At 41.2% G+C, this 27,717-nt stretch overlaps 2 protein-coding genes across 7 annotated transcripts in view; both read right to left on the reverse strand.

Moving 5' to 3' along the window:
- heg1 (heart development protein with EGF-like domains 1) overlaps nt 1–9,880 on the reverse strand; it is a 105,742-nt gene extending 95,862 nt beyond the window's left edge. For both annotated transcript variants that reach the window (XM_073047532.1, XM_073047531.1), the window contains exon 1: nt 9,385–9,880. In XM_073047532.1, the coding sequence (XP_072903633.1) occupies nt 9,385–9,676 (292 nt within the window). In that variant the 5' untranslated portion in view covers nt 9,677–9,880. The remainder of the gene's footprint in view (nt 1–9,384) is intronic.
- Nucleotides 9,881–17,252: 7,372 nt separating this feature from the next.
- slc12a8 (solute carrier family 12 member 8) overlaps nt 17,253–27,717 on the reverse strand; it is a 146,738-nt gene continuing 136,273 nt past the window's right edge. For all 5 annotated transcript variants that reach the window (XM_073047535.1, XM_073047536.1, XM_073047533.1 and 2 more), the window contains 2 exons: nt 25,297–25,357; nt 17,253–18,449 (listed from right to left, as the gene is read on the reverse strand). In XM_073047535.1, coding sequence (XP_072903636.1) covers nt 18,284–18,449; nt 25,297–25,357 — 227 coding nt within the window. In that variant the 3' untranslated portion in view covers nt 17,253–18,283. The remainder of the gene's footprint in view (nt 18,450–25,296; nt 25,358–27,717) is intronic.

A 27,717-nucleotide genomic window follows, 5' to 3' on the forward strand; every position in this document is an offset into this window, starting at 1 on the left:
TTGAAGTTTATTTAATCTGCACCAGAAACCAAAAACCCTGAAACAGAAAAGTCTGCATTAATAGTGAGAGGTTCAAATTACTTCTTCTAGTTGTTGCTTTCATGCCATGTGAATGATCTATATATAAAAACTGCAGAGTTACAGTGACAAATACAGAACTTAACTCAGTCCCAGAAGACTTCACTTCCAATTAGGTTCTTTTGAAGTGTAGTTGCTGTTGTAATGCAAGACGTGCCAGCCAATTTAACAGGGTAAACACCGTCAAATATCCAAAAGATTCAAAATACACTCTTGAGGGCTGTGGAGGGAGCCCCCTTGTTCTTAATCACCTGATGAGGTAGATAGGGTCTCAATTTAATACATCCTCTGAAGATCAACAACTCCTCCAGGAGTATTCTGAACACCTCCTGTCTTTGAATCTCTACAGCAGGGGTCCCAACCTTTTCTATGCCAATGGCCAATAGCATTAAGCAAGGGGTCTGTGGGCCCAAGGTTGAGAACCCTTGCTCTAGAGTGAATCCTCAATCCACAAGTACTTAACGACAAGGTGAGAATGCCACCAATACAATGCTGTTCCTCTTCACTAATGTATCCGTGTTAGACAACACCTGAACAAAGTGCCGAACTTAACCTGCATTGAGAGCTTCAATGTTCATCACCCAGGGACATACATTTTTTAAACATTTAAAGAGTAATTTTAAAAAATTTTACAAGAAGATGCATAATGGCACAAAATGAAAAATATTTGTTGGAACATGCTCAAAAGAATGCTATTTTTTGTACTTTTCTACGACCTGTTGAAATGACAAGGAGTTCAAAAAATACATTTTGAATCAAATGAAAACTGAAGTACCTGAAGTACTCTTCATTTTCACATATTAGATCAACGAAGATAACAGGTATATTTATAGAAATTCATATAAACGACTGCGCAAAAATCTTAGGCACATATATATAGAGCTAGAGTGCCTAAGACTTGCACAATACTGTAGCAATTTTATGTATCGCACTGTACTGCAGCCACAAAAACAAATTTCATGATATATGTGAATGATGACAAACCTGGTTCTGATATGGGTCTCTACTGAGAGTGAGAGTGGGAAGGGGCAGGGAGAGAGGAATCATGGTTTGGAAAAGGGGAAGGGACAGGAGATGGTGCAGGAAGCACCAGAGAGACAATCTGTAATGGTCAATAAATTAATTGTTTGGAATCAAGTGACCTTGCCTGGTGTCTCAGGTCTGGGTTTGTCTGTACCTGCGCCACCCCCTGCCCCGGCACTCCTCTGCCACCAGACCTACTCTCCTCCCACAAAAAGGTTATTGAAAAGCACAAGTCAGGAGATGAATACAAGAAAACTTCCAAGTCACTGAATATCCCCTGGAGTACAACTAAGTCAATTATCAGAAAATGGAAAGAATAGGTCACAGTTGTAAATCTGCCTAGAGCAGGCCATCCTCAAAAACTGAGTGACCGTGCAAGAAGGGGACTAGTGAGGGAGGCCACTAAGAGACCTATGACAACTCTGGTGGAGTTACCAGCTTCAGTAACTGAAATGGGAGAGACTGCACATACAACTGTTGCCTGGGTGCTTCACCAGTAAGAGAAAGCCACTGTTGCAAAAAAACTCACATGAAACCTCAGCTAGAGTTTGCCAGAAGGCATGTGGGAGACTCCAAAATCAGCTGGAAGATGATTCTATGGTCTGTTGAAACCAAAATAGACTTTTTTTTGGCCATCAGGCTAAATGATGTGTTTGGTGTAAGCTGAACACTTCACATCATCAAATACACACCATCCCTACTGTGAAGCATGGTGGTGGCTGTATCATGCTGTGGGGATGCTTCACTGCAGCAGGCCCAGGAAGACTTGTGAAGGTAGAAGGTAAAATGAATGCAGCAAAATACAGGGAAATCCTGGAGGAAAACCTGATGGAGTCCGTAAGAGAACTGCGACTTGGGAGAAGATTTGTATTTCTGCAAGACAATGACTACAAGCATAAAGCCAAAGCTACACAGGAATGGCTTAAAAACGGCTTGGGAGATACATGTGGCTGGTAACAGAGCTATACCATAGAACCTCATTTCACTGCTTAAAATTCTAAGTAATAGTAAATTAAATATTTTCAATATCTTCCACCAGGATAAATATGAGATGTTACTGACTAGACACGTAACTACATTTGAGTTTCTCTGCTTCACTACCGATGATTCAGTAATGTTTCGATTTTGCATCATTGAACATTTCATTCAGTGACCTTAAGAATAATTTTCCTTTGGCTCCCAAAGGCAACATCATAAGGGAGTGGTCACTGCTTTACTATTGTAACTGAAATTCAACAACTATTATCAGTACAATATTAAAGGAGCTTCTGCTTCCTTGCTTTTCTCAACTTCTGTAGGATATTTCCGGCACTATCTGAAACTTGACTGCTGAGGTCAAGTAAAAAACATTCTGATTTTATTACTGCAGTTATATTTGCTAATTATGCTCAGGGTCAGATTTCACTTGTGTAGTTCTTGCAGGCTTCCTATCACTGGTTCTAACTCATTTGATTAATCAGGCCACTAACGGAAAGGAACAAAATAACACACACCGCAGAAGATGGAAAACTGAAATAAGACCAGAAAATGCTGTAAGTACTGAGCAAGTAACAGACATGGAGAACAAATGTTTCAGATCAATGACTCTCGGGGATGGAACGGTAGCATAGTGGTTAGCACAGCGCTTTAAAGTACCAGTGACTCCCATTCAATTCCCGTCACTACCTGCAAGGAGTTTATACGTTCTTCCCCTGACTGCATGGGTTTCCTCTGGGTGCTCTGATTTCCTCCCACAGTCCAAAGACGTACCAGTTGGTAAGTTAATTGGTCACTGTACATTGTCCCGTGATTAAATCGATGGATTGCTGGGTGGCACGGCTTGAGGTGGCGGTAGGGCCTGTTCAGTGTTGTATCTCAATAAATAACTAAAACAGGATAATACACAATGCATATGCAAGAAAACTGACGTGAAGTCAGAAAATCTTGTAAATACTGGGGCAAGTAATGAACTGGGAACATATACCCCTCCATCCTGATTGTGGCCACACTCAGGGTGGAGGAGCAACAGCTTACTTTCCATTTGGATAGCCCCCAAGCTGATGGCATGTATATTGATTTCTGCCAGTAACTGGCCTCCACCCCGGCTGAGCACAGTGATCAACAGTCATGGGACAGCTCACCCTGATGCTTTCTTGATCGTCATTTGGGACTTCAACCAGGCCAGCTTGAATATGTTTCTGCCCAACTATCACCAAAATGTCTTCTGAAGAACCAGAAGAGATAACACACTATCGCCGTTACACCCGCCATCAAGAGCGTTTACCATGCCATCCCACGCCCACACGGTGGCAAGTTGGATCACCTGGTTGTATCTGTGCTCCTGGTGCATGGGAAGAGACTGAGGGCCACAACACCAGTGATGAGGACCATGACGATACAGTTGGGAGGGCTGGTGGTTGGAGGAGCTTTGAAATGGTGGTTTCACCCATATTCATAGACTCATTTTTGAATCTAAATGAATATGCCACGGCCATCACTGACTTTGTCAAGACCTGCACGGATGAGTCTTCCCAAATGAGAAGCCCTGGATGAACCAGGAGATTCACATTCTGCTTAGGGCTAAATCTGAGAAATTCAGGAATGATGATCAAAAATCCTACAGGAAGTCCAGGTATGACCCATGGAAGGATATCATGAGAGCAAACAGAGAACTAACAGCGAAGTTGGAGATAGAATTGGATGAACAACAGCTGTGGTAGGTCTGCATTCCATCACTTCCTAGAAGATGAAACCAAACATCATACATGGCGGTAAAACTTCACTCTCTGTTGAGCTCAAAAGTATTATGCACTTCTCCCAGATTCCAGTGACCCTGTGTTCTCTGCTTCAGTAAAGGTTCAAAGGTTTATTTTATTATCAAAGTATGGACGCAGAATGCAACTCTGAGATTCGTCTTCTCCAGACAACCATAAAATACAAAGTCATTGAGGCAGCCCTCCCACATGAAAAAGAAACAGAAACAACACTCACAAGCCCCTAACAAACCTGTAACTTTGCACAAAAACTAATAGATCGCCCACCCCCAGATATGGACACCGCAGCTAAAACATGAAACCCCAAACCCCCAACCTCCTTCCACACAAAAAAACTGCGACAGTAACATCAAACACCCAATCCCTCCCTCACCCAGAAAAAATAACATATCTCCCACCCACCAGTCAGCAATGAGAGAAAACACACAAAAACTGAAGGAGACTGATGTAAACTACAGTCTACACCGATAATCACAAATGTCCCGAAATTTTGAAAACATCCTCCGTCAGCATCAAGGAGAGCAACAGCTCGAAGTCAATCCTTCCATGAGGCCTTCATTCTCTGAGAAGCAGCCTCCCATGAAGAGTGATCTCTGGCCCGACCCAGCCTCCTGTGTAGAGCAACGGCCAACCCGGCCCCCTCCGCAGTCGCCTCGATATTTCAATCTTCCTCGACACTTCAATCAGTGAGAAATGCAATCAATCATGATCCCGCACCATGGCTCTTATCTATTCAGGACAGCGTGTGCTTGTGGTCCTCTCTTGGGAAAGCAGAACATTAGGTCACTGGATTAAATGCCAAACTCTAAGTCACAGGCTCCAACTGTTTCTGAAACTGGTTAAGATAAAAGGAGCAAGTAAAAAGAAAAGAAAAAGTGAGATCATTGACTATCTGGAAGATGTCACTGAGGAATCGTTGTTCACTGGCGCCATCTTGACCAGAAGTAGCTAATTTCCAAACATCCTCAAGAGGGTGAAGTGTCTCGAGGCACCAGGCCCTGACAGTGTACAGAACAGGTGTAATGAGGTGCAATGAGCAAGGACCCGAACCGATGCAATTCACCTACCACAGCAACAGGGCTGTGGGGATGCAATCTGAATGGCTCCCTACTCTGCTGTGGAACACTAGATAACCACAAGGCACACATTTATCAAACACAAGTCAGTGTTAACCACCAGTTCATCAGTACTCACACCCACCAGGTTCAGGAACAGTTATTACCCCTCAATCATCAGGCTCTTGAACCAGTGGGACAACTTCACTCAACTTCATTTACCTCAACACTGAACTGTTCCCACAACCTATGGACTCACTTTCAAGGATTCTTCATCTCACGTTCTCAATAATTATTGCTTATTTATTTATTTATTCTTCCCCTTTTTGTATTTGCACAGTTTGTTGTATTTTGCACATTGGTTGTTTTGTCTGTCTTGTTACTTGCGGTGTTCCATTGATTCTTTCGTGCTTCTTTGTAAATGCCCGCAAGAAAATGAATCTCAGGGCTGTGTATGGTGGCATATATGTACTTTGATAATATATTTATTTGAACTTTGATCATTCACTTAGTACTAATAACCAAATTCTTATAATAAACAAGCTTCAAAACCTGTCCCCGTGTACCTCCCTCTGCAAATGGATCTTCGAGTTTCCTATCAGGAGAGCATGGCCAGTGCCGGTCGGTGATAACCCCTCCTCCTCGCCGACCATCAGTACAGATGCACCTCAAAGATGCATGCATAGTTATTCCACTGCTCCACCTTCTCTTCACTCATGACTGTGTAGCTACGCACAGCTCAAACGCCAACAGCACGCATAATTTTGCTGATGACACCACTGTTGTTGAAGAGTTTCACTTGGCAATGAAAGGCTCTTGGGCCAATTGAACCGTGTCACTGCAACAATGTCAGCAAGACCAAGGAATTGATTGTGGACTTCAGGAAAAGGAAGTCAGGAGAACACACACCAATATGTGGTGGAAAGGGTGAGCAGCTTCAAGTTCCTGGGTGTCAGCATCTCAGAGCATCTAACCTGAGCCAAACAGATTGATGCAATTATGAGGAATGCACACTATTTTGTTGCGTGTTTGAGGAGATTAGTATGTCATCAAAGACCAGCAAGTTTCTCTAGATAATCAATAAGGACCTCACCATCCAGGACCTGCCCTCTTCTCATTACTATCATCAGGGAGCCTGAAGACACACAGTCAATAATTTAGGAACAACATCTTTCCCTTCACTATCTGCTGTCTGAATGGTCTATGAACCCATGAATGCTGCCTCATTATAGTGATACAACGCGGAACAAACCCTTCTAGCCCAATGAGCCACACCGCCCAGTAACCCATTATATTTAATCCTAGCCTAATCACAGGACAATTTACAATGACCAATTAACCTACCAATAGGCATGTCCTCACAATGTTGGAGGATGTTGGAGTATTTGGAAGAAACCCACATGCTCACAGGAAATGTACAAACTTCTTTCAGACGGCTTCGGAACTGAACTCCAAACTCCGACACCCCGAGCAGTGATAGTGTCACGCTAACCACCACACCACTCTACACCTCATTGTTCCTTTCCCTTGCATTATTTATTTATTTTTGTTGATTACAGATTTTTACATCTTTGCACTATACTGTCGTCAAAAAGCACAGATTTCCTGATATAAACACAAGGAATTCTGCAGACACTGGAAATCCAGAGCAACACACCCAAAATGCCGGAGGAACTCCGCAGGTCAGATGCATTCCAACATGTCAGTGATAATAGATCTGATTCTGAATCTGATATTAAAATAATATTATTGACTGAGTCAATGTGGACTTATAAAAGGAAAATAATATTTTTCTAATCTATTCAACTTCTCTGATGACATATCAAATGAGTAGATATGGAGGGGGGGAATCTAGTATATATAATGCATATTGATTTTCAGAAGAAAGTTACTGAAAGAGGTTAGAGACATGGGGTGAATGAAATACCAGGACAGATTAAAGGTTAGAAATGGAATAAATAAGCCCGTCTCTGATTATCAAGCTGGTGCTTAGTCATGCATCACATTATTAATGTAAAAACCCTAACTATTCACAAAATAGATCAAATTATTTGGCTGACGGGACCATGTTGGCTGATGTCAGCACAACGCTTTACAGTACCACTGACCTGGGTTCAATTCCCACCGCTGCCTGTGAGGAGGTTGTATGTTCTCCCTGTGCCTTCGTGGGTTTTCTGTGTGTGCCTCAGTTTCCTCCCACAGTCCAAAGACATACTGATTAGTAGGTTAATTGGTCGTTGTAAATTCTCATGTGATTAGGCCGGGGTTAAATCAGGGTATTGCTAGGTAAAGCAGCTTGAAGGCCAGAAGGGCCCTTTCCACACTATATCTCAATCAATCGATCAATCAATCAATAAACGGAGGTACAAATAAATAAACAAATACATGGATGAATAAATATACAAATAAGTAAATAAATAGTTGAATGAATGAATGAATGAAAGGATATTTGTGAGAAATCAAGAACAAGGTTAATCAAGTACGGTGTGTAAATTAATGACATTAATCATTAAGTATTTTTTAACAGGCGAAAGACTGGAAAATGTTGATGTTCAGAGGTGGGTGTCTTTGATCACAAATCACTGAAAGTTAATAGATACATGCAGTAGACAACTCAGTATTCAAATGGTACTGTTTTGGCCTTTACTGCTCTTCTATTCAAACCCACTTGCAATACTGTATGAAAAAGATAATGAATTGCTCCAATTATATTGAGCATTGGTGAGAGAGCACCTGATTCACAGTTCCTGGACAGTCTCAATCTTCTTCCCTTTGCCATAGAGACAGGGTCATGAAAATTCACCAAACTAGTTCATGGGATGGCAGGCCTATCATATGAGGAGGGACTGAGCACGGCTCTTCAGAGCTAGAAGACAGCAACATATAAAATTATTTGAGAATGATTCTCCTGACTACGGCATCTGGTTCAAGGTGGAAGTCTCAAATAAGATGCAAGCAGTTAGCACTGAAATGCCATCACTCAGAGCACGATGAATTCTCCACCCCCAATGATTCTGGAGGTTCAGTCATTGATTAAATTCATGAGATTCCATGGTGAGACAGGAAACCCAGGGGATCCATTTTCCTTCTCAAAAACCTGACATTTTAGACATTATTTCTAGGGTCATTTTATATTTTCTGTAATCTTTTTGAAATTAAAAAATGCAACCAAAGAAGAAATGTTTCAAGCTGTAACCATGGATAGCAGACGTTTCGAGGCTGTTAGTAAGTATGAAGCATGGTAGCTGTAGGAATTCAGCAGGCCAGGCAGCATCTATAGAAATGAAAGAGCAGTCCACGTTTCGGGCCGAGACGCTTCATCTGGACTGGAAAGGAAAGGGGGAAGACGCCAGAATAAAAAGGTGTGGGGGAAGGGAGGGGAAGGAGGATAGCTAGAAGGGGACAAGTGAAGCCCTGTCCTGGGAAAGATAAAGGGCTGGAGAGGAAGGAATCTGTTTGGAGAGCAGAGTTGACCATAGGAGGAAGGGAAGGAGGAGGGGCTTCAGGGAGAAGGAGCAGGCAGGTGGGAAGAGGTAAAAGGCCAGAGTGAGGAATTGTTACTGCAGTATTTTTCTCAAGTAGCTGTGCCTCACAGTTAGATTGACAATGCTCCAGTAGGTTACAGCAGTAATGGAAGTGTAAAACCCTGGGTCAGTAGGATCCAAGACTGACACATGAATGTGGAGAGAATGGAGGGATATGGATAAGCGTAGGCACAGGGAATTAGTTTAATTAGTGAGCCGAAAGGCCTCCTCCTGTACTGTACTGTAATGTTCTGTTCTATCTGCATTCTCCACCTCCTGAGTCCCCACATCTTAACCATAGTTAATTTTGGAGTTACTTTTTTCTCCTAAAGTGGCAATTTATTAAAAGTTATCTACTTATAACATCAAGTAAAGATCACAAACTTTCTGAAGCACCGTCAGAATGAGGAGGAAGCAAGTCGGGGCAGGACATCTCGTGGCGTTATCCGTATCGAGCACAGAGACCCTTTACCATTATAGTAGCGAATATTTTTCTTCTTTCAGACCAATATTCTATCAGCATGAAAATAACTTTAGACGGGACGCATTGCATACGTGTCAGATCTAAAGAAAAACTATCGGAATGCAGAATGAGCAGGGTGCTGACGATGGATGAGACATACTTTGCCCGTACATTGCAATTTTCTCGGTATAAACATTCTTAGCGTTTTGTCAAGGATTCTCTTTAGACAGAGCAGCATTGAATTATCACAAATCTTAGCCGGACCTACCCTACAACGGCAACAACACACAAATCCCCACAGGACAGATACAAATAAAGGAACATCTCTTTCGAGGTGAAATAAAATAAACTTTTTTTGATCTGCGAGGAAACATGCGCATCTTGGTTGCATTACCTGCGGTTTTAAAGAGTAAATGGGCCGGGCGTGCGCAGAGGAGGGGCAGAGAGCAGCTGAGGTTGGTCTGGGTGGTCCGGATCGCTTGACTTACCGCCATTGGGTCGAGAAGGTGACTGGTGCCGATCAGAAGAGACCCAGCCCGAAGTGAGAAGGGAGTCGGTCCCGGGGCTGCGCGTCCTCCTGTCCCCGTCCGGAACACTCACCTCCCCCCAGCCTGCGCTCTGAGCCGGTTCAGGGACTGGGTTCACTGGTAGCTCGGTGGAGTCCGTAAACGGGGACCGCTCCGTGTTCGGGGAGTAGGATCCGGCGTGCGCAGGCTTCAAGAGCAGCAGCAGGAACAATATCACTCTCCTGATGGGGTAAAACAAAGTGCACGTTGCCATGATGATCTCTGATCAGTTCAGGAGCCGGATTCCGAACGCCACGAACTTAACGCTTTGCAGACAAATCCACGCGTGGAAAACAGCCGATCTTCAGCTTGTTTGCATTCAGAAGCCAAATCCGCGCTCAGCAGCGAGTTTTAACAGCTCCGGTGTAGACTTAATCCAGGATGAAAACCCATCTCAACTAAAACTCATCCGGCGACATCTGAATGACTGTAACGGAGCCGAGCAAGCTGGCAAATTTGACTGACTGACTCCTCCTAGGGGTTGACATCAGCAAACCTTAGTCGGTGGTGATTTCCAGTGGAAACCGTGCTAATTCACAAACCTTAAAATTCACTTAAGAAACCACAAGAATACTAAAAGCATACATTAAGCGGGGTGGAAGAGTAACTTCCTTTCATAAAACGTTACATTACATTTCTAACAGATAGCATCCCGAGAGCTAATATGATTTTTTCCCTTGAGAAATTGACCTTAGTACATTATAAACACAAATGATTCTGCAAATGCTGAAATCCAGAGCAACAGGCACAAAATGCGGGAGGAACTCAGCAGGTCAGGCAGCACCTAGGGAAAAGAATAAACAGTCGACATTTCGGGCCGACACCCTTCTTCCGGACTGGAAAGGAAAGGGGGAAGAAGCTAAAATAAGACGGTGAACTCTGAAATGTCAGCTGTGTATTCATTTCCATCGATGTTGCCTGACCTGCTGAGTTCCTCCAGCACTTCGTGTGTGTTGACCTTAGTGTATTTCAGAGCACAAATTAGTTCCCTAGGAGCTGTGAAATCTTACAAATCATAGTAAAATGGAGTCAGATTAGACCCAGATAATGGTTTCCAATGTTTTTTTAAAGTTTACCAGTGAGGAAAGGACCTTGGGTCCATCACAATCACAATTCTAGTTTAAAAGCTTTGCAGGTAAGGCAACCTCACACAGTGCCAGTTCGAACTCTCGAACAGTTGGTAACTTTAATTGTAAATTGCAAAATTATCAATGAATGCCTTTGTACTTTTCACAATAAAAACAGAGGATGCTGGAAATAGTCCACAGATCAGGCAGCATCTGTGGGGGGAGAAGCAGAGCTAATGTTTCAACTTGATGAACTTTACTGAGAATTGGTAAAAGTTAGAGATACTTTAATGTTTTATATTATGAAGAAAAGGATGTTTTGTGCTGTGGTGGAGACTACAGTACTGTAAAAAAGTCTTAGGCACACATAGCTAGGGTGGCTAAGACGTTTTGCATAGTACTGTATTTGTTAGTGTAGAGTGGAGAGTGAGTTTGTAAAAAGGAACATTATCCTTGCTTGAGGTGGCAGAAGAAAGTGTGAGTGCAGAAGTGTGGGAAGTGTAGTTGACATCCCTGTCAACCCAGAGAGAGAAGAGAGTACGGTTGAGGAAAAGGATGGTCAGTTGAGAACACATGTAGAAAATATCTTCAGAAATGAAGACAGAGAAATTGGAAAATGGAATGGATTCATTACAAGAAGCAGTATCAAAGGAAGCATGATCAAGATAACTCCGGGAGATGATGGCCCTGAAGTAGATACTAGTAATTAACTTTTCTCAATTATCCTTCCAGATGGAAATAGTTTGGAGAGGGAATGGACCAAATGACATAAGAGCAAGGTGGAAATTTGCTGCGAAGTTGATGGTATTTGACTCTATACACTAGTGAGACCTTATTTTCTTCTGGTAATTTGATGGCTGTATTGTTGCTGTTTCCAGCTCTCACCCAGAAGAGGTCCATGTGCTTTTTACTGTGGCATTTTGAAGAGAATTTAAGTCAGCAGTTTTGACAATTGGGGTAACAGGTAGCAAAAAGTCAGCGTCCATCACAGAAAGGCTTCTCAAATTACCAGATGGCAGCCTGCACACGTTGTAGGATTTCTGCTCTGCTGGGCACAGGTAAGAAACACAACACTGAACTCCAGCTTCACCGAGACTGGTCAATTCCGTTCCAGTGGCCGAACTTATGAAAGGATTCAATGAAAGCAGCTATAATTCCTGAAATAATCTAAAATCATTGACAATTCTGAAATATTGTCAGTCTTGGAAAACAAGAAGCCAATTCCATAAGAGAATTTCCAAAAGAAAGTTAGCATGGTTTGTCAAAGTGGTCCCAGTTCCCAATATGCCACTCTATTAACTGCTTAACATGCTGAAAGGAGAATTTACAGAGAAATTTTAAAATTTTAGCTTTACTAAGTTTACATTATTGTTATATAATGACCTAGAGTAATGGTGCCAAGACTTTTAGGTTTAGAGGGTCTCTTCCAGGTCAGAGCAGTATCCCGTTGGCCAGAATTATGCTTCCTGCTGCTTCACATATACCAGATTGAGGAGGCATTTGAGCGTAAGGTGGCCATATATCAGGAGATGGTAGAGCTGTGCCAAAGATGAGGGTGGAGGGCACAATGAGAGCCTTTAGAGGGAGGATGTAGAGGTCTTGCTGGCTGTTCACTCTGCAGAACCTACTCACTTCTTGGCAATACAGGGGCTGCAAAGAAAAGAGTTATCAGGACCATCACAGTGGCTACTGAGTCAGCCTCCAGATGGGTATTGGTCACAATGTGTGACCTATAGACCAATAGACCAATGCTGCTGGGATACAAGCCAGGGCCTAATCAACTCTGGGCAAGGGTGTCTGATGTTGAAAGACCCGAAACACCTGATGACTTCGGGTTACATCACTGATGATGTGTCCCAGCGTATCTCAGCATCATAGCCCTAACTTGTAGAAGATATCAAATGGTGTCCAATGCTTGTTTTCTGTCAATTGTACAAAATTGCACCATGCATGTCAGATTCATGGGAATATTGAATAAGACTCCAAATGGAAAATTAAAAACTGCTCTAGCATCATTTAAATGTCTCTGCTTTACCTGAGCAACTGCCAGAGAATCAGAGACATTGGCCTTCCCCTGTTTATGTGTCTCCTTTGTATTTTCATCAGACTGATTGCCATCAATAAACTTGGTCTACATTAACCCCATTCCCCATCTTCCTGGCAGTGTCCTCAAATCACCACATCATCTGTCCAACCATCTACTCAAACCACCCAATCCCAACATCCCACAAAAATATCCTTGCTCCACTATCTCAACTACCCCTGCAATGCAACCCATTAATCCTCTCCTCAACTCACTCCTCTTCGATATTAATCCAAAGTTCATATATGTCTCCATATACAACCCTGTGACTTATTTTCTTGTGGGCATACTCAATAAATCCAATAACCATAATAGAATCAGAGAAAGATTGCACCAACATGGCAGGCAACCAGTGTGTAAAATACACCAAACTGTACAAATACAAAATAAAGAAAAATATAGTAATAATAATTAATAAATAAGTAATAGATACCAAAACTATGAGATGTTCACAAGTCAATGAATATGTTGTAAAAGAAGATCACTCCCTACTTTGTACATAGTTTTCTTATTTTGATTGTTCTTTCTCTCCTCTCTATAAGTGTACACCTCAGATAATTATTATGTGGAGATTTGTGACAAATATGATTATGTGATATATATGTAGAGTATCTGAAGTACATCTTATGGAAATGTTTGTTTGATGATAAACTTCAATTAAAAAAAATCATTAAAAAAAGTGAGTTTATAGGTAGTGGGAACCATTCAGTGATGGGACGAGTGAAGCTGAGTGAAGTTCCCCACTAGTTCATGAGCAAGTAATGACAAATAGGAAACAGGAATAGTAGAAGAATTGATTTTGCCTTGTACGGTGCCCATGTTTTGGCAGCCTGACATAGAGTGAGGAGGGAAGGCAAATGATCGATCCCAGAGTTCCACTGCTGCCAATTTCCCCCGTTTGCAGGAAATGCCCCAGAGTTACACTTCAGTTTTCAGAAGCTCTTCCCTTCCCTTTTGGCGACAGTTTTCCTGCTTAGAAGTCTGTCAGGGATCAAGAACTCAGTCTGCAGGCACAGACGTGCCAGTCCCTAGCAGAACGTTTTCATAGGCGCGGCAGGCTGAGTGACCAATCCCTTTTCCTAAGGAAATCGAAACTGCAAGGACACAAAACATTAAATTTCTGCCCACTATTTGTTCACCTAATCTTCCAGTGATTCTTCTGTAGGACCCATGTTGTTTCACATAGCTCGGCAATCTAGTACGTACAAAGTAGTGGTCTGAGCACCCCTGTTTGACAAATTTAAAATTAGCTTGGCTTCATGCTGTAAACGATCAGTAAATGGTATTCACAGACCTAATAAGTTATCGAGCTGGATTGTCCCTCCAAACAGTATGAATCGCTCACAATAGACAATAGACAGTAGGTGCAGGAGTGGGCCATTTGGCCCTTCTAGCCAGCACCGCCATTCACTGTGATCATGGCTGATCATCCACAATCAGTACCCTCTCCCCATATCCCTTGACCCCGCTATCTATAAGAGCTCTATCTAACTCTCTCTTGAATGCATCCAGAGATTTGGCCTCCACTGCCTTCTGGGGCAGAGCATTCCACATATCCACCACTCTCTGGGTGAAAACGTTTTTCCACATCTTTGTTCTAAATGGCCTACCCCTTATTCTTAAACTGTGGCCTCTAGTTCTGGACTCACCCATCAGCGGGAACATGCTTCCTGCCTCCAGCGTGTCCAACCCCTTAATAATCTTATATGTTTCTATATGTTTATATATCTCACAAATCACCTTTCTCATTTTAAACTGATTCACAAATTAAAGGTTGTTTCTTTTATTAATGTTTGTAATTGAAATACACTCAAATTGTAATTTCAATCTTGAGAATATTTTAAATATTCTTAAGAAGTGCAATAAGGAATCAATAAGGAAGTAAAGCCAGCAGAACTGAACTGAAATAAAAATTAACTATGGTTTTCTATCCTTTTAGAATTCCCTTCAGGAATAGTATCAAACATATTAATTCCTTACGATTCTTTATTGATTACAGAGAGTATAGAGTTGCTGATGAAAATAGGAAGTAGAAGTGGGAGTGGGAGTAAGCCATCTGGCCTAGAGTCTTCCTGTGAAAGAAAACTTTGGAAAGTTGGAGCACAAAGAGGAGAAAGTCTGCAGATGCCGGAAATCCAAGCAACACACACGAAATGCTGGAAGAACTCAGCATCTATGGAAAAGAGTTGATGTTTCCAATCCTGATGAAAGATCTCAGCCCAGAACTTTGATGATTACTCTTTTCCACAGATGCTGCCTGGCCTTCTGAGTTCCTTCAGCATTTTGTGTGCGTTGTTCAGGAAGTTGGGTTCCATCTGAGTTTAGAGGACTAGTTCAGGAACAATGTTCCCTCTAATTTTTAATGACCAGTGTGTGCAAAAATCTTGTGCTATGCAATTTTTTTGCCCGTGACAACAACATGTGTGCACTGAATAACTTTCTCAATAAAAACAGTATAAATAAGTCAGTTCTAAAATCTGCTGGCAAATCAACACAAATTCCATTTTGTCTACTCTGTCTGCATCAGAAATCGGAAAAGGAAAGGTGATTGTGTATGATCATGAAATATAGTTAACACACCAATGAAGTAGAGCGTGACAACCTTTTGTGTGCAGTTTAAATTCCTTTGTGCACTAGTAGCAGAAGGTGAGTGTGCACATAAACACACCGACCTTAGAGCGAACATTGTACAGGAGAGTTGGAAAAGTCATATCTGAAACTTATCAATGCATTGATGAGAACTTCATGTATTGCTGTAGGTGGGTATTGTCAGATGATATGATGAAAGCAGAAGTAGGCAATATTTGTAACAAAAGTTTCAGAAACTGTTTGGATGGTTATGAATGGTCTGGTATGCAGCCCTTTGTTGGTCAGGGTTGACGATGGGCGTTGCATCCCAGCTGTCTACATGATACACAAGCCAGGGCATGTATGAAAGGGAAAGCAAGCTGTAGACCATGATGCAGGCTCCATCCCGGTCCAAAGAAACAGCATCAGAGGTGGTGCAGGAGTTGCCAATCATCACCCAACTCAACATAGGGTTCTCTTAGAGACTCCAGCTCCAAATTTTTCCTCAGGGTTTACTCCGGAAGCCTTCCCCATGATGGATTGGTTGATAGGTTCTGGTTAGTCAGGGTGTGAAAGGTTAGGGTGAGAAGGCACGAGAATGGGGTTGAGAAGGAGATAGATCAGCCATGATGAAATGTCTTATGGTCTTATTTGCCTCTACCACCAACCATGGAATGCATTTCACACACCTATCATTCTCTGTGTAAAAAATACAAACTCTGACGTCCCCCCTGTACTTTCCTCTGATCACCTTAAAATTATGCCTTCTCATTCTTGTTATTGCCACCTTGGGAAAAGGGTGCTGGTGTCCGCTCTTCGTCTTTTATCATCTTATACTCCTCGATGAAGTCACCTCTCAGCCTCTTTCACTCCAAAGAGAAAAGCCCTAGTTTGCTCCACCTATATTCTTAAGATATGCTCTCTAATCTAGGCAGTGTCCTGTTAAAACCCTTCTGCCCCCTCTCTAAAGCTTTCACATCTTTCATAAAATGAGGTTACTGGAGCTGAACACAATATTCCAAGTTTGGTTTAAGCAGAGGTTTATAGAACTGCACGTTAGCTCATGGCTTGTGAACTCAGTCTTCCTACTAATGAAGACCCACACACCACGTTCCTTCTGAACCACTCTATCAAATTGCACAACAGCTTTGAGGGAATAATGGACATGGACCTCAAGATTCTTGCTAAGAATCCTGCCGTTATATTTGTACTCTGCCTACAAGTTTAATCTTGAATATTTCTGGATGTATTTTATGAATTTTGGGCTGCTGATCATGAAAATAATCATGAAATTTCCCTACCTCACACCATTTTCTTAAAAATTGTCTATATTAGTTATTTCAATTCATAACTCAAGTCAGAATAATTAATTCTTAGATTAAGGAAGATATTTTTGTGGAATCCACATATTAGACAGGTCATCAATGACAGGCAATTTGAAGAACTTCTAGTGGGACCAGAGAAAATTACATGGAAAGTATTCAAGGATGTTGTTGAAAATCTTCTTGGCAATTACAGAGCACCAAATTACATGCATCTGGTTGACAACATGCTTCAAGCATACAAAACCATGAAGTGCAACGTCACTGAAGATTCATTTTCTGCATTCCCATTTAGACTTCTTCCCTGGCGCTGTCAGTGACGAGCATGGTGGAAGGTTTCACTAGGACATTGCAGTCATGGAGAAATGGTATCAGGGAAACCGGAATCCATCAATGCTGGCTGATTATTGTTGGACACTTAAGCGAGAAGCTCAGACACTGAGTACAAAAATCATCAACAAAATATTTTAGCTTAGTTGAACTAAATTCCTATTGCAAACTGTCTGCACTGTGCAATTAAACACATTATATTCAATAAAATTAATTTCATGTTTCTCCAAATTCCTATGTAATACAAGAAGTCTGAAATTATATTTTTGTTCAGTTTTCAGTGATATATTGCAATCACAAAAGGTTTCTGAAGAAGCAACACGAACAAAAACATTTGCTATCCAGTGCGACGTATGTTGTTTACCTGTGCAGAAATGATTTCCCAGCTTGAAATACATATAATAAAAAACATATAAACTGTTTCTTGATAATATTGTGCTGTTTTATTTTTCATATAATTTCAATTTAGTTATGCTGATGCTGCACTTGAAAATTCTAGTGATTATGTATGAATTTTCCTTTGTGTTAACAACAATGTCTAAACTTTCTTTGAACCATAATATGTATGTCTATCATGATAACTTTGAAATGTAACTTAATTTGTAGGTGTAAGCACACTTATATCAGATATTTTTTGTTATTTAATATTTTTAAATTCTTGAGCAAGCTGTTGAAAATATTAGTCGTCTTGTGGTGTTAATACCCTTCAATCTCTTACATTCAATTTTTTTTCCAAAGTATAAAGTAAGGCAAATATCTGAAAGGAGCACATTACAGATTGCTACTGAAGGAAAACAATGATATTTACAACTTCAGCTCATCTCAAATCCCAAGCATAATGAACCAGCTTGAATATGTCATTCATGTTCTACCAGAAACCTCCACACCCAATTTGAAGATTCTTCCCTACCCAGTTGGGAAAGATGACTGGTAGACTAGAAGTAAAGACAAATAGGTTTTTTTAAATATAAGGTTCCCGGCACCGAGCTGCCTTGAATACATATTGATAAACCCTAACCCAAGATTTACAGTACTTGTATTCAAGAATTGGAATCTTCTGCTCATTCCAAAGCAGGCATCAAATTTAACCCATGGAATCAAGATTGCCCAGCAATCCTGGCAAAAAGAAATCAAATTAAAGCATCCACTTTAATAGTACATCAGTTTTTGCTTGTATTGAAGAGTAAAAACTCTATAAAATATCTCACCATGTCTATTCACTGTAATATCTAGCAAAAAATCTTAATTAAATCATATAGCATATACAGTTAAGAATGAATATCAAAACATTCACATTTATCAAAGATTTATAAATACACCTGCTTCCTTGCAATCACTTTGCACATTATATAATTCTTTTAATTTTATATAAAATGTACCTTCATATTTTTTATTTGTACAAACATCTTAAATCAAGAAAAAAAAATACCTAATTGGTACAAAGCCTGCATTCACTTCAAATGACGATTGAGATCTTCTTGACTAATAACTGAGAAATGATGGTAGCGGTCTCGAGAGGCAAAATCAGCATTTTCTTCAGTTAATTGGGTTGTTGCCATGCCAACTCCTGTAAATGAGGGTGTCACAATAATCTGTTTTTCATACGACGAACCTTTCCTGAAACCAGAAAAGTTATTAATATTTTCAATATTAGTATTTATATCGTCACACTCATCATCATCACTATGTGCCATGTCATATGACATGGGTGATTATGGCCTTTCCCTGACCATGATAGTTCTTGGTAAATGTTTCTACAGAAGTGGTTTGCCATTGCCTTCTTCCCAGCAGTGTCTTTACAATTTGGGTGACCCCAGCCATTATCCATACTCTTCAGAGATTGTCTGCCAGGCATCAGTGGTCGCATAACCAGCTGCTCATATGACCTGCTCCCATGGTTTCAAGTGACCCATGACTGGGGGGGGCAAAGCAGGTGCTAAACCTTGCCCAAGGATGACCTGCAGGCTAGCAGAGGGAAAGAGCACCTTACACCTTCCAACCATCTTTAGTGTTTATAAAAATTTATAAAAAGAAACCTCACTGTTCTCCCTCTCCCAGTGTAGAGTGCCCTCCTGCTTCAAATTATCACCATTGTCCCTGTACCAAAACAGACCAAGGTAATGTGCCCGAATGACTGGCGTCCTGTTACACACACCTCAATAATAAGCAAATGCTTTGAGAGACTGGTCAAGGATTACATCTGCAGCTTGTTACTGCCCAAAATGGGCCCCTACAATTCGCCTACCAACACAACCAATCGACAGATAACGCAATAGCCACTGCTCTACATACCATCCTTACACATCTGGAGAAGAAGGGTGCTTATGTGAGAATGCTGTTCTTGGACTACAGTTTAGCATTCAACACCATAGTTCCATCGAGGCTCAACAAGAAGCCCAGAGACCTTGGCCTTGGCTCTGCCTTGCACAGCTGGATCCTGGACTTCCTGTCAGATCGCCGGCAGGTGGTAAGAGTGGGCTCCCTCACCTACACCCCTCTGACTCTCAATACAGGAACCCCTCAGGGCTGTGTACTAAGTCCCCTCCTTTACTCTCTGTATACCCATGACGGTGTTGCTACCCATACATCTAATCTGCTAATTAAATTTGCTGATGACACTACATTGAATGGCCTTATCAGGTGGCCTACAGGAGAAAAAACCTCTCCCTCAATGTCACAAAAGCAAAAGAGTTGGTTGTGCACTGCAGGAGGAATGGAGACAGGCTAACCCCTATTGACATCAATGGATCTGGGGTTGCGAGGGTAAACAGCTTTAAGTTCCTCGGCATCCACATCACTGAGGACCTCACATGGTCTGTACATACCAGCTGTGTGGTGAAAAAGGCACAACAGCGCCTCTTTCACCTCAGATGGTTGAGGAAGTTTGGTATGGGCCCCCAAATCCTAAGAACTTTCTACAGGGGCACAATTGAGAGCATCCTGACTGGCTGCATCACTGCCTGGTACGGGAACTGGATCTCCCTTAATTGCAGGACTCTACAGAGAGTGGCACAGACAGCCCAGCGCATCCGTAGTTATGAACTTCCCGTGATTCAGGATACTTACAAAGGCAGGTTTGTAAAAAGGGCCCGAATGATCATTGGGGACCAGAGTCATCCCAACCCTAATCTATTCCAGCTGCTAACATCCAGAAAACGGTACCGCAGCGTAAAAGCCAGAACCAACAGGCTCCGGTATAGCTTCTTCCACCAGGCCATTAGACTGATTAACTCAGGCTGATTTGAGTGCACTCTCTATGACATTGACTGTTCTATTTATTATAAATTATTATAAATTACTATGATTGCACATTGCACATTCTGATGGAGACGTAACGTAAAGATTTTTGCTCCTCAGGTATGTGAAGGATGTAAGAAATAAAGTCAATTCAATTCAATTCAATACACAAGGTGAGGAACAACATTTTTACTGCTTCATATTTTGCAGGATGTTGGTTTAGTTGTCAAGACCAGCATTAATTGCCCTGGAGGTCTAGGTGTTCAAGTACTTTCTTGAAGTGTTCTAATCTCCTTGAGAGAGTTTTTCCCACAAAGTTGATGGGCAGAGAACTTCAGGATTTATACCCAGTAACAATGAAGGAAAAGCAATATATTTCCAAGACAGAATGGTTTGCAACCTGTAAAGAATGATTGTGTTCCCATGTGCCCAGCACCCTTCCTTCTGGTGGAAGAGGATGTGGATTTGGGAGTTTTATACAACTAGCCTGGGCAAGTAACTGCTATACAATTTACAGAGAGTATATAAACTGCAGCTGCAGCGTTTAGTGAGGTGGGTATAATACTGGTTAACTATCTTTCCTAACTTTTAATTTGCAGATGGTAGAAAAACTTTGAGGTATCAAGGGACAGGTCAATTGCTACAAGATGGCCAGCTTCTGACCAGATCTCATACAACGCTGTGCAAATATCTTAGGCACATATATATAGCTAGCATGCAGAGTACTGTATTTGTCAACATGGAGTGGAGAGCGAGTTTGTAAATCTGGCAGGAGTAAAGGATATAGGGAATGGTGAAGGTGGAGTGCCACGGGAGGGGTGTGGGACAGGTGGCAGAGAAAGAGTTACAGGGGCGGGGTGGTGGCGTGGGTATGGACACACCCAGCCCTGAGACACCAGGCAAGATCATTTGATTCCAAACAATTGGTTTATTGATCATCACATTATTTGCAGCAGTACAGTGCGATGCATAAAAGTACTACAAAGCTGTGCAAAAGTCTTAGACACCTTAGCTATATATGTGCCTAAGACTTTTGCCCAGCACTGTTCTGGAGGCCAATATAGATGATTGATCTATCTACAAGAGAAGTCATGAGTTATGGGGACCTGACATGAAAGTGGAACCCAGATCAGGTCAGCCTTGGCATTAATGAATAGCAAAAGGAGCACAGCAGCTACTTTTCTTCTTATTTCTTATGCTTTGAGAACTTACAGGTGCAGTCCTGTGTGATTTAGGCTTCCTAGTATATATCAGAAGTTGGTAGATGTGCAAAATAAGCCTCATCATTGATTTTGGTGCACTTAGATTATATTAAGGGGTGGTGGGGTGGAGATACATCTCAACCAAAGGAGGTGTAAGGCACTTCTTCCAACCACGAGCTTGCAGGTCATCCTTGGGCAAGTGATAGAACTTGCTTAGCCCCCTGATCAGGGTCATGCAAAGCCATGGGGGCAGGTGGTGGATGGTCATAAGAAGCTGGTGCATATCACAAGTCCTGGTCATGCGGCTACTGACGCCGGGCAGACAATCTCTGAAGAGCATTGATAATGTCTGGGATCACCCGTCTTGTAAAGACACTGGCAAAAAGAAAGCAATGGCAAATGACTTCTGTAGAAAAACTTGCCAAGAACAATCATGATCTAAGACCATGAGCGCCCATATCATACAACGTGGCACATAATGAACAAACATCGACTTTGGCAGAAGTAAGATGGAACTCGAGCATATATGTGGCTGTGTAGCACAATGGTGGATCTTTTGATCCGGGATTATTCTGAGGGGCACAACAGGAGTCTGACAAAACTTGAGGCCTGAACAGGGCAAATGACTCACTGGTAGAATAGTTTGCAGGAAAAAGGTACCATTTACTAGGATTTACTAACTGCCAAGTCTTCTGTTGACCAGGAAAACACATAACTTCAAAACTCACTTCTACCAAATCTGCATTCTTGGGCACATTCTTTTTCCTGAGGCTAGCTAGGGCCTTTCCCATTAAAACTCCATAATTCTGCATCCACAAAAGGCAGCATCCATTATCAAGGATTCCTTTCACCCAGGTCATGCCTCGTTCTCATTGCTGCCATCAGGAGGGAGGTACAGAAGCCTAAAGACACACACTCAATGATTCAGGAACAGCTTCTTCCCCTCTGCCATCTGATTTCTGAATGGACATTGAACCCATGAACACTACCTCACTAATTTTGCACTACTTATTTAATTTAATTTGTTAATCTATACATACTTACTATAATTCACAGTTTTTTCTAATTATTGTACAGCTGCTGCAAAGACAGCAAATTTCACAACACATGCAAAATGCTAGAAGAATTTAGTAGGCCAGGCAGCATCTATGGAAAATAGTACAGGCGGCATTTTGGGCCGAGACCCTTCAGCAGGACTGGAGAAAAAGGATCACTGTGACTTATAGTAAATAATATTAGGAATCTAATAGGAGAGGACAGAAGACCATGGAAGATAGAAAAGCGAGGAGCACCAGAGGGAGGCAAAGGGCAGGCAAGAGGTAAAGTGAGAGAGGGAAATGGGGATGGGGAACGGTGGTAGGGGAGAGGTATTACTGGAAGTTTGAGAAATTGATGTTCATGCCACCAGGTTGGAGGCTACCCAGACGGAATGTAAAGTGAGTAGCTTCATCATGATAGTAGAGGCAGCTATGGATTGACATATCGGAATGGGAATGGGAAGTGGAATTAAAGTGGGTGGTCACTGAGAGATCCTACTTCTTCTGGCAGATGGAGCGTAGGTGCTCGGTGAAGTGGTCTCTCAACCTACGTTGGGTCTCACCGATATTCTGTCTGGTAGCCTCCAACCTGATGACATGAACATCGATATCTCGAACTTCCAGTAATGCTTCCCCCACCCCCACCTGTCACCATTTCCCATCCCCTTTTCCCTCTCTCACCTTACCCCCTTCTCCAGCCCTGTTTCTCTTCCAACAATCAATTTCCCAGCTCTTTCCTTCACCCTCCCAGTTTCATCTATCACCCTGTCTTTCTCCCTCCCCTTCCCCCACCTTTTAAACCTACTTGTGTTTTTTTCTCTAGTCCTGCCGAAGGGTCTCAGCCTGAAACGTCGACTGAACTCTTTTCTATAAATGCTGTCTGGCCTTCTGAGTTCCTCCAGCATTTTGTGTGTGTTGCTGGGATTTCCCAGCATCTCCAGATTTTCTCTTGTTTAAAATTTCACAACATCTGCCGTTGATATTAAACCTGATTCTGATTCAGTCCCTGACATACTTTATAAAACACTTAGCTTCCCAGCTGTCAAAAAAAGTTAAGGAAGTCAAACTTTTGTGTACGTGAAGGAAATCTGAAATGGGTTGGACTGTTGGTTTTGAATCACTGAATGGATTAGACCATATTTGACTTTGGATGGGAGCAGAGTTTGGAGTCAGTGGGTCTAGGACAGGAGCAGTGAACCTTTTTGAGAGCACATGCACATTTTGACAATCTAAAAAAATTGTCTCACGTGTCATTGTAATTTTGAACAGAGATTATCATTGATTAATGAATTAGTTACAATAATTATGAACAATTTTAAGAAAACAGGACGCTTTGTTGCTAATCTACATGTATTCATTGTTTTACTATTGAAATTAATCAATCATTTTGGAAAACATGTTCAAAAATTATTAATCTTTAAAAAAGACAATTGAAAAATAACATAACTTCTATATCATATTGCTGTTGTAACCAATTACTATCCAAATACTGATGTGTACACCAGGTCTCGAGGATTGCAAAACCTATCATATAACGTCAAGTGTTCTTGCAACCATTTAGCAGCACCAAGCCATTATTATTATGGGCGGGCTTTACAGAATCGAGGCAACTAAAGTTTTTGCATGCCATACAAGCATCTGGTTATGTGGAATCGGAATCGGAGTTCAGAATTTGTTAGTGCTAAGGTTTTGTAAGTACCAGAAATCATTCCTTGAGGAAGGACAGAAAGATTTTTAAGAATATCGATGATATGTTAGAAAGGGAATGTTTAATATTTATGGGAAGGGGATCACAAAGGAATAGCTGTAGACGAGGAATTCCTAACCTGGGGTCCTCGGACCCCTCAGTGAATGGTAAGGCTCCTTGGCATAAATAGGTAAGTAACCCCTGGTCTAAATGCACTTGCTTCATTTTGAACTATTTTTTACATTACATTTCCACTCATCAGCAATCATTTTTGGTGCTGTCACTTCTTTAGCTATTGTCTTTAAAGTGCTTCAGCATAAAATATTTCATCTGTGCAGTAAATTCACACAAAAAAACCCGCAGAGGTTTCCACCCTGAAGTCCACCGGCCCCTCGGCTAACAGGGGTCCACAGCATGAAAACATTTGGGAACCCCTGCTGCACTGCAAATGATGTTTCACCAATTGAAATGAATAGGTTAACTACTTAAAAATTTTTTTTACAATACTTACCAATGTTTCCTATTATGAATGTTTATACAACGGCTTGCATTGATGTTAAAAAAAAGACTCAAAACCAAAACAAAGGAAGCAGGGAGAGGAAGTCTGTTCCACACACTGGAGGTTGATATTCCACTAAATATCAAGGACAGATAGTGTAATCATCCATTCTAAAAAATTTAAATCCTTCATCCTGATGATTGAATACAGTAAGTTTTTTTTTCTTTGAAAATCTCACCTGCTATCAAAAAATGCTGGAGAAGTAGTTTAACAATTAGCCAAAGTCTGCAAATAGGTACTCAAAGCACAAATTCTCCGACAAGTGAATCTTAGCAAATCACACTGTGTGTGAATTCTGTTAAGCCTCAGGGTGACGTGTCAAAAAGACTCAAAGATAATAAATATGCAATGAGAACACTCCGTAAGGTTAACCCTACAGTAGAACTCCCTATAGAAAATCAGATTCAAGCCTAAATACTAATCAATTCAGTGCGAGTTTTAATGAACCTGAAGTATAATTTATTTCTCAGCTGATGCTTACTACAGAGCGATCTAGCTTAACTGTTACACCAAAAATATTCAGAGACATAATCACCACATTTTATCATTGTTGGATGAACTGATAATTATGAATACAGTAAAGTTCCAGTCATTGATATTGATTGTTGTTTGCTATATAGTTTAGAAGTTGGCAATGAATAAAATGTGGTGCTCGAATCCAAGTGTAAAATATGATTCAGCAGTTCACTTTTGTGTCAATTACTACATCCTTAATTTCAAAATTCAAAAAAAAATTTCAAACCTTGTACACTCCCGGAAGACTGTCTGAATCCATCGTAAAAAATTGAAGTTATGAGCTAGACCTGTGGAAGCAATATACAAGTAAGACGGAAAGAATAATAAACACACAAGAAAATTATTTTTTATGAATACAAAATGCTGGGAGGTGATAAAGACCTAATTTAACTCCAGAAATATCACTCACAATTATTGGCCCAGTCTTACTTGTTGTTCATTGATGTGTTAAATCAATCATTTAAAATAACTGCTGCTATATTAGATGAAAAGTTCAAAGTAAATTTATTATCAAAGTACACATATATCACCATATACAACCCTGAGATTCATTTTGCTGCAAGCAAACTCAGCCAATCTACAGAATAGTAATGTAACAGGATCAATGAAAGATCAACTGGACTCAATGAAGTGTGCAAATATAAATATCAATAAATAGCAATAAATAACAAGGTAAAAGAATCCTACACTAAATGTTTAGAATACAAACATCTTTTACCAATCTGCATCCACTATATAACACTTGGCCCAACAATCAAAATGTATATTAACATCTTGGAAAACATAGATTATTTTCCATTTCTTCCACCTCACAATGAACCTTGATGAAAGAATTTATCACCAATTTAACAGAAAGATCTTTAGCAGACTGAAGAAATCATCGTTCCAATACAAAGACTTAATCCTAGCACCAGCTCGAATTAAAGGTGTTAACGAATCAGCAGGTAGGAGGGAGATTCAAAATCTGGTCAAGTGGTGCCACAACAACAACCTCTTACTCAATGTCGGCAAGTCCAAGGAGCTGATTATTAACTTCAGGAGAAGGAAACTAGAGGTCCATGAGCCATTCCTCATCGGTGGATCAGAGGTGGAGAGGGTCAGCAACTTCAAGTTCCTCAGTGTCATTATTTCAGAGGGCATGTCCTGGACCCAGCATGTAAGTGCAATTACAAAAAAATCACAACAGCACCTATATCTCCTTAGGAGCTTGCGAAGAATTGGCATGATATCTAAAACTTTGACAACTTCTATAAATGTGTAGTGGAAAGTATAATGACTGGCTGCATCACAGCCTGGTATGGAAACATCAATGGTTTTGAATGGAAAAGCTGACAAAAAGTAGTGGATACGGCCCAGTCCATCACGGGTAAAGCCCTCCCCACCATTGGGCAGATCTACATGGAGCATTGTCACAGGAAAGCAGCATCCATCATCAGGGACCCTCACCACTCAAGACATGTTCTGTTATCGTTGTTCCCATCAGGATAGAGGTACAGATGCCTCAGGACTCACACCACCAGGTTCAGACACAGATATTACCCCTCAACCCCCATCAGGCTCTTGAAAAGGGGATAACTTGGAAATGTCAACTGTATTTTTTTTTTACCATAGATGCTACCTGGCCTGCTGAGTTCCTCCAGCATTTTGTGTGTGTTGCTTGGATTTCCAGCATCTGCAGATTTTCTCTTGTTTCTACTTCACTCAACTTCCCTTGCCCCACCTTTGAAATGTTCCCACAACCCATGGAGTACCTCTAAAGGAGATTTCATCTCTGGATAATAATGTGGTTAACTGGAGCAGCAAATTTGCAGATGACACCAAGATTGGGGGTGTATGGAGAGCAAGGAAGACTATCAAAGCTTGCAGCAGGATCAGGACCATTTGGAAAAAAATGGGCTGAAAATGGCAGATGGAATTCCAACAATTGCGAGCTGTTGCAGGGTAGGTCTTACACAGTGAACAGTAGGGCATTGAGGAGTGTGGTAGAACATCGGGATCTGGGAATCAAAGTCCATAATTCATTGAAAGTGGCATCACAGACAGATTGGGTCATAAAGAGAGCTTTTGGCACATTGGCCTTCATAAATCAAAGTACTGAGTACAGGAGAAGGAATGTTATGATGAAGATTGAACAATGGTTTTGTCTTTTGTGTGCAAATTTTGGTAAAAGAACAGCCTTGTCCTCATTCCGACAGATCCAGCAAGACAATATTTTGAAGCCAGTTGAAAAATAGAAAATCTTCTCAAAAATTTGAACATCATGCATTTAACCTCTGGTAATAAATAGGAAGATTTTTTAATTGCAATAATTTGCATTTGTAAATCATAATTTCCTTTTGGAAGGATAATTTAAAATATTTATGTTTCTAAAAGGAACCTCATAAGGGGTGGCACAGTAGCATAGTGGTTAAGAGGAAAGAACATAAAACATAAAAGAGTACAGCACAGGAACAGGCCATTTGGCCCATAGTGTTGTGCTATACCATTGAAAAAGCAAATCAGATCTTCCTACCAATATCATGTCCAGACCTCTCCATCTTCCTTTCATCTCTGTGCATATCCAAACATCTCTTAAAAGCAGCTAATGTATTTGCCTCCACACCAGACAGCACATTCCAGGTATCAACCACTTTCTGAATAAGAATCT

The sequence above is a fragment of the Hemitrygon akajei genome, chromosome 5 (assembly GCF_048418815.1).
Source record: "Hemitrygon akajei chromosome 5, sHemAka1.3, whole genome shotgun sequence".
Lineage (NCBI taxonomy): Eukaryota > Metazoa > Chordata > Chondrichthyes > Myliobatiformes > Dasyatidae > Hemitrygon > Hemitrygon akajei.